General features: G+C 48.2%; 1 protein-coding gene across 1 annotated transcript in view; it reads left to right on the top strand.

Moving 5' to 3' along the window:
* eps8l3b (EPS8 signaling adaptor L3b) overlaps positions 1–12,731 on the top strand; it is a 92,872-nt gene that overhangs the window by 60,097 nt on the left and 20,044 nt on the right. Inside the window, exons 12-15 of the mRNA XM_086011097.1 lie at positions 846–920; positions 3,244–3,392; positions 3,976–4,117; positions 7,969–8,000. Of these exons, the coding sequence (XP_085867223.1) occupies positions 846–920; positions 3,244–3,392; positions 3,976–4,117; positions 7,969–8,000 (398 nt within the window). The remainder of the gene's footprint in view (positions 1–845; positions 921–3,243; positions 3,393–3,975; positions 4,118–7,968; positions 8,001–12,731) is intronic.

Raw genomic sequence — 12,731 nt, 5'->3', positions numbered from 1 at the left:
AATTGATAGAATCATAGAAATTTATGGCACACAAGGAGGCCATTTGGCCCATCTTGTCCGTGCTGGCCGAGAAAGAGCTATCTAGCCTAATCCGACTTTCCACACTTGGTCCATAGCCCTGCAGGTTACGGCACTTCGAGTGCATATCTGAGTACTTTTTAAATGTGATGAGGGTTTCTGCCTCTACCACCCTTTCAGGCAGTGAGTTCCAGACCCCCACCACCCTCTGGGTGAAAAACCTCCTCCTCAACTCCCCTCTAATCCTTCTACCGATTACTTAAAATCTATGTCACCTGGTTATTGACCTCCCTGCTAAGGGAAATAGGTCCTTCCTATCCACTCTATCTAGGCCCCTCATAATTTTAAACACCTCAATTAAATCTCCCCTCAGCCTCGTAGCCCGTAATGAAGAACAATAAAACCATCACCAAAGTCATTCAAATAAACACTGGCATAGACCCATTGGGCCGAATGGCCTGTTTCTGTGCTGTAAATACTATGTAATATGTAATAGACCTTTGGGTCTTGCTTTCATCCAGTATTTGGCAGCAGCCAGATGCTAACTGATGTAAGAAAACTACGAGGCACTTGGTCTGAGTGTTAAACAAGGCTTCAATCAACTGTTTTTCAACATGGAGATCTAGTTGTGTCCTTCACTAGTTCCTGTCAAAGAATGTCCTGAGCAAGCTGGGCCCGTGCCCGAGTATTTATACTCTCCCTGGACAGCGCCACCAGCAGGCCACCCAGTATTATTTCATAAGTCATTTCCACATGAATGACAAGCTTCATGTCACTAACTGTACGAGTTTCTAACGGTGACAATGAATTCTGTTTTCTCTTTTTAGAGCAAGATGGAAGCCCATCTTCAGGCACCGAGTGCTGCAGACCTGGTTCACATTCTGTTCCAGATTCTTGAAAGTGTAAGTAGATGCTCCCTCTCTCTCCAGTCCCTCTTTAAACAATCCCTGACTCCGCTGCATTCGGATAAGCAGTGAGGCAGTAAATTCTCCAGCACACATCGAGACGGGCACTCTAGAGCACACTAATTATGACGTGAGGACTGATATGAAAGGATGTGGGGAAAGAGCAGAGGAATAAAATGGGAACAGTGCACAGCAATGGAGGAATGAAGGTGTACAACGATGGGCTGAATGGCCTCCTTATGTACTGAAATTTCCCCGATTAGCGAGACCCATTCAGTTCTGTGACATCATCTCGTTTGTTGAGGTTTCTCCGCATGCCCACATCATGCATCAACTGGGAGGGTCAGCCAGCTATTGGGCATTTGGCATTGCTCTTCCTTTCCTGGGTTCCAGGAAGCAGAGCAAATTAACTTGGTCCCCTGTTTCTCTTCTCAGTGGTTTTGCTTGAACCAATTACTTTAAATCTATGCCCCCTGGTTATTGACCTCCCTGGGTTGTGAGACCTCCTTCCTATCCACTCTATCTAGGCCCCTCATAATTTTAAACAACTCTATTAAATCTCCCCTCAGCCTCGTAGCCCGTAATGAAGAACAATAAAACCATCACAAAAGTCATTCAAATAAACACTGGCATAGACCCGTTGGGCCGAATGGCCTGTTTCTGTGCTGTAAATACTATGTAATATGTACTAGATCTTTGGGTCTTGCTTTCATCCAGTTTTGGTTGCCTAGCCTTGTGGTGCTTATGCATCTGTGTGATCCCCTAAAATCTCGATGGCCAGAAAGGGTGTATGTGGGGTGACGTAAGAAAACTACTAGGCACTTGGTCTAAGCGTTAAACAAAGCTTTAATCAACTGTTTTACAACATGGAGGTCTAGTTGTGTCCTTCACTAGTTCCTGTTAAGAATGTCCTGCACAAGCTGGGCCCGTGCCCGAGTATTTATACTCTCCCTGGACAGCGCCACCCGCAGGCTGCTCAGTATTATTTCATAAGTCTTTCTTTCATGAATGACTGATTCATGTCATGGGGTATATCTCCTTCTGATTGCTAATAGTCTAATGGAAAGGAAAAGACAATTTCTTGAAGGCGGTGCATTCACTCAATAGTCCAAATCAAAATGACTTGGGTATAAGCCTCCCCTCTTGGTATAGTGGTTAAATATACCATGAAACTCCCAGTAATGATCCCTGATTTGGGCGCTGAGTTTTTATGATTACAGTCTTTTGTGCAGCCCTTCAATCTCGCCTCACAATTGACGGCCATGCCTGTAGCTGTCTAAGCTGTGGCTCAGTGGGCAGCACTCTCGCCTCTGAGTCAGAATGGTTGTGAGATCCGATCCCACTCCAGAGGCTTGAGCACAAAATCCAGGCTGACACTCCCAGTGCTGAGGGAGCGCTGCACTGTCGGAGGTGCCGTCTTTCGGATGAGACGTTAAACTGAGGCCCCGTCTGCTCTCTCAGGTGGACGTAAAAGATCCCATGGGCACTATTTCAAAGAAGAGCAGGGGAGTTCCCCCTGGCGTCCTGGCCTCAAACAACACCACTTAAACAGATTAGCTGGTCATTATCACACTGCTGGTTGTGGGACTTTGCTTTACGCAAATTGGCTGCCGCATGTCCTACATTACAACAGTACTTTAAAAGTATTTAATTGGCTATGAAGTGCTTTGGGATGTCATGAGTTCGTGAAACGCACCACATAAATTCAAGTCTTTTTTTACTTTACCTTCTCCCACCTTAAAGCCCACATCTTGGACTACATTTTTGGTCACCTCTCCTTCTTCAGCTCCGTCAGCCTTTGATCCCATCATAAGTGCCAGGACTATTTTTGATATAGATCAATAGAATGATTTCCAAATTACAGGAGTGTGCAAGTAAGAGGGAGGCAATGCCACAGGTGTTAATCGTAGAACCATAGGATGTCATAGTACAGAACAAAGTCATTTGGCCCATTGTGACCATGCTGGCTCTTTGCTAGAGCAATGCAAAATTATTCTCATTGTCTCACTCTCTCCCCGTAGTCCTCTATCTTGCTCTGCTTCAAATATTTACCCAGTTTTTCCCTAAGATTCAATGGTCTCTGCCGTAACTACTCCCTGTGCTAAATCATTCCATACACCAACAACCGAACCTCCCTCCTCGCTCAGCGACGATTTTAAATCGATGATCTCTCATCGATGACTCTTTGCCTATTTTACCCATCAGAACCCTTCACTTTTATAGTAACTGATCCAAGTTCGCGATTCCTCCTTCGCTCAAAGTCTTTGCGTGTCAAAGGTCCGTTTACGTCCCTTGTTGAAAAATGCATCTTTCTTCTCAGGTCCTGAGACACCTCCCAAATCCGGATCTGGCACAGAATGTGGTCACCCCTTTCCTGATCCCAGCTGCCATAGAATTCCTTAATTCAAACGTCACTGCAGAAGAGCAGTACATCTGGAAGTCTCTGGGAAACGCGTGGAACGTTCCAAGGTTGGTCATCCAGATGTGTATTGACACTAAAGGGGAGCATTACCGTGAGTGGGAGAGAACTTTAAATAGTGGGAGGTGCGGAGGGAAGGGTGCAATATCCCATCACATTCTATAGTCAGACTGGGCCTCCTCAGTGATGTGACTGCTCCAAGTGCATATTTTAGCTTGTCAGGACTCAGGAGCTCATGGCCACCAGCACGTGCCTCACTGGGGAGGGCCGATTAACTCGTGCAAATTATGATAAGCAATTTTACCCTGGTGGCTTGCTTTCCAAGTGGAGGTCCTGGTCTGGGTTCACATGCACAAGTAACTCCAAATTAGCTCTTGCTGATGTCCTGTCCCCCAAGGTCAGTCTAACAAACAGATCCCAACATGCTTTCAGTCCAAAATCAGACCACTTGGAGAGACCCATGCAGCTTCCAAGGCTGCCTTTAAGGAAACCATGTAATGGCGTACTGACGAAAGGTCATCGACCTGAAACGTTAACTCTGTTTCTCTCTCTGCAGATGCTGCCTGACCTGTTGAGTACGTTCCAGCATTTTCTGTTTATATTACAAAGTTGTTACTGTTTCTTTAAACACAGATCAGGTTGGCCGAATGGTGAGACTTTACCGAGTTATGTTCCTACTTTTTCCGATGGTTGGGAACTACCTGTCATGCAGTCACAAAGATCTCCAACACCCAATCAGTACCTGGGCAATGAGAGAGGGCGGCCGAAGGAGCAGGTACCAATTGGACAGGATGTCCGTTAACACTCTGGTGCTTTTATTCAATCCCTTGTCGCAGAGTAAAGAGTCCTGTTAACATCATGTCTGCCCCAAACCAGCAGGTGTTAAGGAGCCGCGGCATGGTTGGTTCTGGGTTTTGTGTCCGCAATTGCCCACGTGGGGAGATTCGCTTCTGAGTCTGAAGGTTGTGGGTTCAAGTCCCACTCTGGAGACTTGAGCATAAAATCTAGGCTGACATTCCCAGTGCAGTACTGAGGGAGTGCTGCACCGTCGGAGGTGCCGTCTTTCAGAGGAGATGTAAAACCGAGGCCCCCTCTGCTCTCAGGTGAATGTAAACGATCCCATGGCACTTATTTCGAAGAAGAGCAGGGGAGTTCTCCCGGTGTCCTGGCCAATATTTATCCCTCAACCAACATCGCTAAAAACAGATAAGCCCAAAAATTGCTGTGGCGGAGCAACGCGCGGCGCTTGCTGTTAGTTAGATTTGCCCTTGCCCGTTTAGGTTTTTAAAAATCTTGACGTAGCAAGTTGCTGAAAGTGCCAGCTGATAACGTCATAGCGAAGGAATCTGGGCATCTGGGACCTGAGTGATAAGGAAAAGCAACTGGGTATCTCCTTAAACAATCAGCTTGAAGGATTGTGAACTTAACAGCGCAAGGACTGAGAAGGAATTGTAAATTAGAATACTGAATTCAGTCACAAATCAGGGATAGAAATAGAAATAAAGCGAGGGAAAGAAAGATTGAATTAAGAGAGAGAGAAAAAAAGAGACAGAAAGTAAAACATAAATTTTAATTTAACATTAAAAAAAAATCTCCAACAACAATTAAAACCTGAAGGAATGAGACTCCACACTTGTAATAGTTAATTTTCAGTGCCAAAGAGGTTGATTGCCGTTCTTACCTGGTTGGCCTATATGTGAGTCCAGACCCCCAGCAACTTGGTTGACTCTTAACTGCCCTCTGAAATGGCCAGGCAAGCCAGTCAGTTATTCATGGGTAATAAATGCTGGCCTTGCCTAGCGACGCCCACATCCCGTGAACAAATTAAAAAAAAATTAACACTTATTAAAAGGGTACGTGGAGTTGAAATGACTTGACAAGGCTTTCTGTGGTTCGTAGCTACCGTGGCAAATACAGCAACGTCATGCCGTTCAATGGTGATCTAGGCGACGAGAGGCTGCTCTCGCAAAGCTAATGACAACATGGCATCTCCGACAGTAGCTTTTGGATTTCCGCTTAATCGCGCATTTGCCCTCGCTTGAGGTGGCTGTGGCATTTGCACACAAAGAACGGCGAGCGCTATTGGCCTCACTGTTATTTTGACAGCAATTTTTGGCCATTATCTGGTCATTATCACATGGCTGTTTGCAGGAGCTTGCTGTGATCAGATTGGCTGCCGCGTTTCCCACATTACAACAGTGACTGCACTTCAAAAAGTACTTCATTGGCTGTAAAGCACTTTGGGCCGTCCTGAGGTCGTGAAAGGCACTATAGAAATGTAAGTTCTTTCTTTTCTTTCTTATCTGAGTTAAAAGAAAGAACGAATTTGCATTTTTATAGCGCCTTTCACAACCTCAGGACGTCCCAAAGTGCTTTACAGTCAATGAAGTACTTTTTGAAGTGGAGTCACTGTTGTAATGTAGGAAATGCAGTAGCCAATTTGTGCACAGCAAGCTCCCACAGACAGCAATGTAATAATAACCAGATAATCTGTTTTAGTGGTTTTGGTCCATTAATAGGTGCTGGCGAGGCACAGTCCTCCACTGTTTATGTTTAAAAGTGTAGCCAACACCAGGACAAACGTGCGTCTGCAATCAGCTTCACGCATGTGGCGTAATACAATCTGTAGACATAAACAGCAAGAGAGGAAACACCAGAGAAGAAGGTCACTCACTTGCAGCTCCGAGCTGTTGGCGAGACTAACACTGGGAACATTTTGCTTGGCTGTTCCTGTACGGGGGACATGGAGAGCACAAGGTAGGAAGGGAAAAATCTACATAGAGGAAAAGAAAGCAAGAGAAAGAACATGACTTGACAGATCCTCACTTGTTTCGGCTCCCAAGGCTCTGTAAAGAGATTGTTTCTTTTCAGGGTTGGGCCAAGTCTGATAGATACAATAATGCTGGCTGGCTCCCCTGGTGGCTCAGTGGGTAACTGCATAGACAATGGAGGCTCCAGGCAAGGGTCGGACATCAATGCGCTTGGTTGAGATGCCCCCGTGGCCAATAGCTCCTGGTCTACATTATTAACTGAGGAATGACCAGATGGACAGGATGATGCATGTGGAACTCAGGCGTCAGAGCACTTCGGGAGAGGAGAAGCGAAACTAAGGAAGATCAAAACCTAGGACAAAAAGAGTGTCAGAGAGATGATGAACTTTAGAAAAGTGACAATCAACATATGAAAATGATGGGCAAGAAAAGACCAGCTGGTCCATCAAGCCTACCCAACACCACTGTGGCTGGGCCACTGTGCTAAACAATTCTTCCCTCCTCCCTGACACTGCGCCCCCCCCCCCCCACCCCAGTCGCCTCATACCAATGTCCCCACTAATTTTTTTTTGGGTGCTTGGTCCCTTTAACGGACTGCGCGGCCCACTCAAATTTCTGCACGTGCGCGGTTTTTCCATTTAAAGGCCGACGAGCCGGCTGCCCGGGAGCTCCAGAGCGCGGCACGACCGCGCAGCTTAATGGGAACATTGCCTCACACCCACCTCCGCAACCGTTGGAGAGGCATAAAAACAGAACACAAAAACCCCCCGGGCCGACAAGGGATAAAAAATGCTTTAAGTGTAAAGTGAGTGGGAGGAAGGTGCCAGCTTTATTTTGGAGTTTAAATAAACGAAGGACACACTGGGTGCTCCTGCTCAGTGCTATCTACATATGGTGGGTCTACTGCTCCTGCTCGCACATTACGTGACCATAGATACACAGGTCTCCTGGTGTTGGCGGCACTCCTAAATATAAAGAATGGAAACTCGGCACAAGCTGAGAAATGTTCACGAGGAGTCCTGTCCTTTGCAGGACCCTGTTTCTTTTTAATTTCATCTGTTAAAATGTTGAAATTTGGAGCAATGCAAGTGAGGCACATCATTGAGAAGCTGCCCTCTTGTGGCGCTTCTGGTGAACTGCTCAATCCGGTGCCTAACAACAACAACAACTTGCATTTATACAGCACCTTTAACATAGTAACACGTCCCAAGGCGCTTCGCAAGAGCGTTATCAAACAAAATTTGACACCGAGCCACATAAAGAGATTTTAGGACAAAGAGGTAGGTTTTAAGGAGCGTCTTAAAGGAGGGCGGGGTGGTGGTTTAGGGAGGGAATTCCAGAGCTTAGGGCCCAGGCAGCTGAAGGCACGGCCGCCAATGGTGGAGCGATTAAAATTGAGCAAGATGCCAGAATTGGAGGTGCGCAGAGACCTTGGAGGGTTGTAGGGCTGGAGGAGGTTAGAGAGATAGGGAGCCTAGCGAATGTGGGTGCCCGATCTTGCGAGCAGCTTAATGGACACCTTGGTCTCTGGCAGTCTAACTCACATCCGATCTCAACAGCAAAGGAATGCCCATTACTGAGCATCATAATTAGGAGATTTACTAATATGAACAGGGAGAACTTGATATATGGACGGGACAACAGAACAGATAACATTACGAGAGCATTGGCAATAACCCAGTTATGATTCAAAGTGGTTTGATATTACCTGCATTCAGCTCATCACAGTAACACACTAATTAGGGCAAACATGCGACTAATCAAAAGGTTTAAATTAGCCCCAGTTGTACTGAAAAAAATTGTGTTACAAATATTCTTTAATCTCATTGAATTCTGCCTTTTGTTCCCTTGGCAGATGGGAGTCCCCCATGGTGAACCCTTCGAGAGGTGAGTACGATATCACAAGGTGAGATACAGATGAGGAAGGCCATTCGGCCCATTTTGCTCATCTACATATAAAAAAAATTCAGTCCCCCCATGACAACATCCAACTGCCTCTGGATGACTCCAAGGGGAGGAAATTCAGTTGGTTAACGCCTCCCATTAGCGACAGCATCTGGCAGGAATGGGGCGCTGATGCAGTAGCGCGGGCCGGGGCGAGTCCAGTGATGCACGGCAAATCTGGTCCCCCCCCCACCCCACCCCGGTGCACCGCCGGTACGATGTGCCGCCGGGGACTTCAATGCCAAGCAGATCGTGACGTCAGTGAGCGTGCAACACTCACTGGGCGCCCGATCTGCAAAATTGATTTTCGCCACCTACCTTAGCGCCTCGACCAGACAGTGACAGGGCGAGGAGGCGTCAAGCAGGCTCCAGGGATGTTATTTAAAGGGATCATGAGTAATGAGTCGCAGCTGTCAGGTTAGTGGAGTTTCAGTGCTTTCTTGTCAGTTTGACGCTGTGCAACAGTTTAATTCAGTAATTTAAAGGTTCTTTTGTATCAGGAGTGTTGTGGTAACTAAAAAGTGTTACATTTATTCTTAAAAAATATCAAAGTGCTACACTTGGTTTACATTAATGGAGGCTGTCCTGGCAGTTGACCTGGCCCTCCAGGATCTACAGCGGAGGGAGCGGAGGCAGCGAGAAAGACTGGAACGTGTGGCCAGAGGGAGGAGTAGAGCCATCAGGGCTCTCTACAGGAGTCCTTACCCTCCGAGGGTATTCCGAGAGCACTTCTCCTACCTCCAATTAAGCGAGGAGCAGTGTATTAGGCGGCTCCGCTTCACCAAGGCGGTGGTCACAGAACTCTGCCACCTCCTCCAAACAAACCTCCAGCCTCACAGCAGGATGACTTAAACCCCAGATCCCTTTCACTCACCACATGCCCATCATACCATCCCTGTGTCGTGCCATATCACAGTGTCCTCCTGGGCACAAAGGTTAAATGAGAGAGACCACAAAATATTGCAAACTCCATTAACAAATTTATGCATAAACATATCACACATATCACATTCATTCTAATAATTAATGACCCTTGTGCCTGCCATAGTTGAATAGCTGTCATTGTGTGCAAGGTGTGAGATGTGGATGGGAGTGTTGGTAGGTAGAGATTGTTGGTGGGTGAGTGCTGGGGGTGTGGTGTATTGGGCAGTGTGTGAAGTTTGTGGTACAGATGGTGGTATGTAGCATTTGTTGAAGCATTCAATCACCCTGACCACCCGACTGAGGTGGATCTGCTATGAGCACGCCTGCTTCAGTCCTCCGGCTCCTTCTCCTTGTTGTGCTTCTCCTTGCTGAGGCAGCTGCACAGCCAGCAATAACAACAATAACTTGTATTTATATAGTGCCTTTAACGTAGTAAAACATCCCAAGGCGCTGCACAGGAGTATTTTAAGACAACAAATTTGACACTGATCCACATAAGGATAAATTAGGGCAGGTGACCAAAAGCTTGGTCAAAGAGGTAGGTTTTAAGGAGCGCCTTAAGGGAGGAAAGAGAGGTAGAGAGGCGGAGCGGTTTAGGGAGGGAATTCCAGAGTTCAGGGCCCGGGCAGCTGAAGGCACGGCCACCAATGGTGGAGCGATTATAATCAGGGATCCTCAAGAGGGCAGAATTAGAGGAGCGCAGATGTCTTGGGGGGTTGTGGGGCTGAAGGAGATTACAGAGATAGGTAAGGGCGAGGCCATGGAGAGATTTGAAAACAAGGATGAGAATTTTGAAATCGAGGCGCTGCTTAACCGGGAGCCAATGTAGGTCAGCGAGCACAGGGGGTGATGGGCGAACGGGACTTGGTGCGAGCTAGGGCACGGGCAGACGAGTTTTGGATGACCTCAAGTTTACGTAGGGTGGAATGTGGGAGGCCAGCCAGGAGTGCATTGGAATAGTCAAGTCTAGAGGTAACAAAGGCATGGATGAGGGTTTCAGCAGCGGATGAGCTGAGGCAAGGGTGAAGACGGGTGATGTTACGATGGTGGAAGTAGGCGGTCTTTGTTATGCTGCGGATATGTGGTCGGAAGCTATTTCCGGGTCAAATATGACACCAAGGTTGCGAACAGTGTGGTTCAGCCTCAGACAGATGTTAGGGAGAGGGATGGAGTCAGTGGCTAGGGAACGGAGTTTGTGGCTGGGGCACGAAAACAATGGCTTCAGTCTTCCCAATGCTGAGAATGAGGTGCTGCAGTATCAATGAACCTCCCCTTTAAGTACTGGGAAAAGCCTGTGGCAATGATGAGTTGAGATTAGACTGCACCCGATATTGGTCCACACTTTCAGTGTAACGCCACTGAGCTAGGCCTTTAAGATTTGATTTAGCGACCCAATCATTTCTTTGAGCAGTGAGAATGAATTTCGCGTGCACTCTAATGCATTAGAGCCTGGCGCTAATTCCACAGCTTTTCTAATTTTACCGCCCATTCCTAGACTATAATGAATTTCTAGCCCCTAGTTTTTCCTTCCAGGCTTCAGAGAGGGCGCTGAGGAAATTTACCAGAATGGTATCAGGGATGAGGGACTTCAGTAATGTGGGGAGACTGGAGAAGCTGGGATTGTTCTCCTTAGAGCAGAGAAGGTTAAGGGGAGATTTAATAGAGGTGTTCAGAATTATGAAATGTTTTGATAGAGTGGATAGGAAGAAACTGTTTCTATTGGCGGGAGGGTCGGTTACCAGAGAACACAGATTTAAGATCATTGGCAAAAGGACCAGAGGGGGAGATGAGGAAACTTTTTTTCATGCAGCGAGTTGCTGTGATCTGGAATGCGCTGCCTGAAAGGGCGGTGGAAGCAGATTCAATAGAAACTTTCAAAAAGGAATTGTGGACTTGAAAATGAATGATTTGCAGGGCTATGGGGAAAGAGCGGGGGAAAGGGACTAATTGGATAACTCTTTCAAAGAGCCGGCACAGGCACGATAGACCGAATAGTCTCACTCTGTGCTGCGTCATTCTATGATCCACTCCTCCACCCAGGAGTCACAAGATAGGCTTAGCTGAAGAAGGCCATTCGGCTTATTGTTCTCATCCTCCTCGAATGCCAACCCTACCATCTTCTCATTATAACATTCCGGGGGGGGGGAAAATTCGGCTGCGCCCTGTTTGGGGCGCTAACTTCACCGGGGCACTAAAAGTTAGCGCCCCTGCACCGTAAATTGAGTGGTAGCGCCCCAAGCAGGTGGCAGGGTGCTACTGGAAGCACGCCCCCCCCCCCCCTCCTGGGGCGCTCCCATTCAATATCGCGGCACTACGTGCAACAGCGCCACACGCGTCAGGACATAGCGCTGCGGTACTACAAGCCTCCCGCCCCTGATTAAAGGGGAGTGGCCTTGCGCTGTGCGCACCAGGGCCCTGCTGAACCACCGGGGAGTGGGGTGCCAGGAAAACAGCCCGGCACTCAAGAGGAGCGCTGGGCTGACCGATTGCAGCTGGCACCTCGCATCAGGAAGCGAAAGGGGGCAGGTGCTGGCAGGTGGCCCCAAAAAAATGGCCGCCTAGCACCTGCCCTTTCATTTGCGCCGCCGTGGCCGCAAAAACGCCACCCCGGCCCTGTCGGACATAACGTCCGGCGGTAGGTCAGGGCGTGCAACCGAAGTTTGCAGCCCGGGGCGCTGCACACGGTGATGACATAATCGCCGGAGGCGCTGTGCCGCGAGGCGCTACCGGCTACCACCGGCACTGATTTCCCGCTGAATTTTCGCGGGAGGCGTTAGCGGTGTCGTGCCCAGGCGCTCGGGGCTTTGCGCCCCATTAGCACCTCCCGGAGGCGCAATGCAACCCAATTTCTCCCCCCAGGTGTTTCTTCAATGAGTCCACAGTCCTGGCCTCAGTCATCCTACCTGTCCATTCCAAGTGTGAATCTTTGTGTAAAGAACCTCCTGACGTTGAAAGACACCATTGCCCTTATTATAACTCGAATTAGTTGGGGGGAGGGGGCCGAGACAGACAGACAATATGTAGACAGTATGAAGCCCGGGAGATTTTAACCTTTGGGTTTTAACTGTATAGCCAGCACCCCTTCCCCCCGCCCATCATTTTCCCACCCGAAACTGATGGCAGGAAATCACTACCAGGGACCCGGCACTCAGGTAGTTGCGGGTGGGGGGGTGCGGGAGGTGGCTGCGGGGGTGGAACCCTGCTCCTCCTGGCTCCATGAGGAAAGTAAAGAGAAGTTCAATTTACGTACCGGGGTCACAGTTTCAGAATAAGGGGGTCGGCCATTTAGGACTGAGATGAGGAGAAATTTCTTCACTCCGAGGGTGGTGAATCTTTGGAATTCTCTACCCCAGAAGGCTGTGGAGGCTCAGTCATTGAGTATATTCAAGACAGAGATCGATAGATTTTTGGATATTAAGGGAATCAAGGGATATGGGGATAGTGCAGGAAAGTGGAGATGAGGTAGAAGATCAGCCATGGTGTAATTGAATGGCGGAGCAGGCTCGAGGGTCCAAATGGCCGACTCCTGCTACTATTTCTTATGTTCTTATGCTCTTATGTTATGTTCTTTGGGCCTCTTCTGGCTCCTCTTTCTGCTGAGTTAGTCCGGTGGGAAAACCACAATGGCTTCCCCATGCAGGCCACTGGTTACAAAGAGGTCTCCATCGGGTGCCCTTGGTTGGGAGGGCAGGTTCAATTGGCAGCCTGCGGGAAGGCAGTGGGCCATGGGCAGATGTTTTTGGAATAGAA

This window comes from Somniosus microcephalus, chromosome 18 (genome assembly GCF_052327205.1).
Source record: "Somniosus microcephalus isolate GS21.2 chromosome 18, FLI_Smic_1.0, whole genome shotgun sequence".
Classification (NCBI taxonomy): Eukaryota; Metazoa; Chordata; class Chondrichthyes; order Squaliformes; family Somniosidae; genus Somniosus; species Somniosus microcephalus.
The sequence above is the reverse complement of the archived record's forward strand: the minus strand, read 5'-3'. Positions and strand labels throughout refer to the sequence as shown.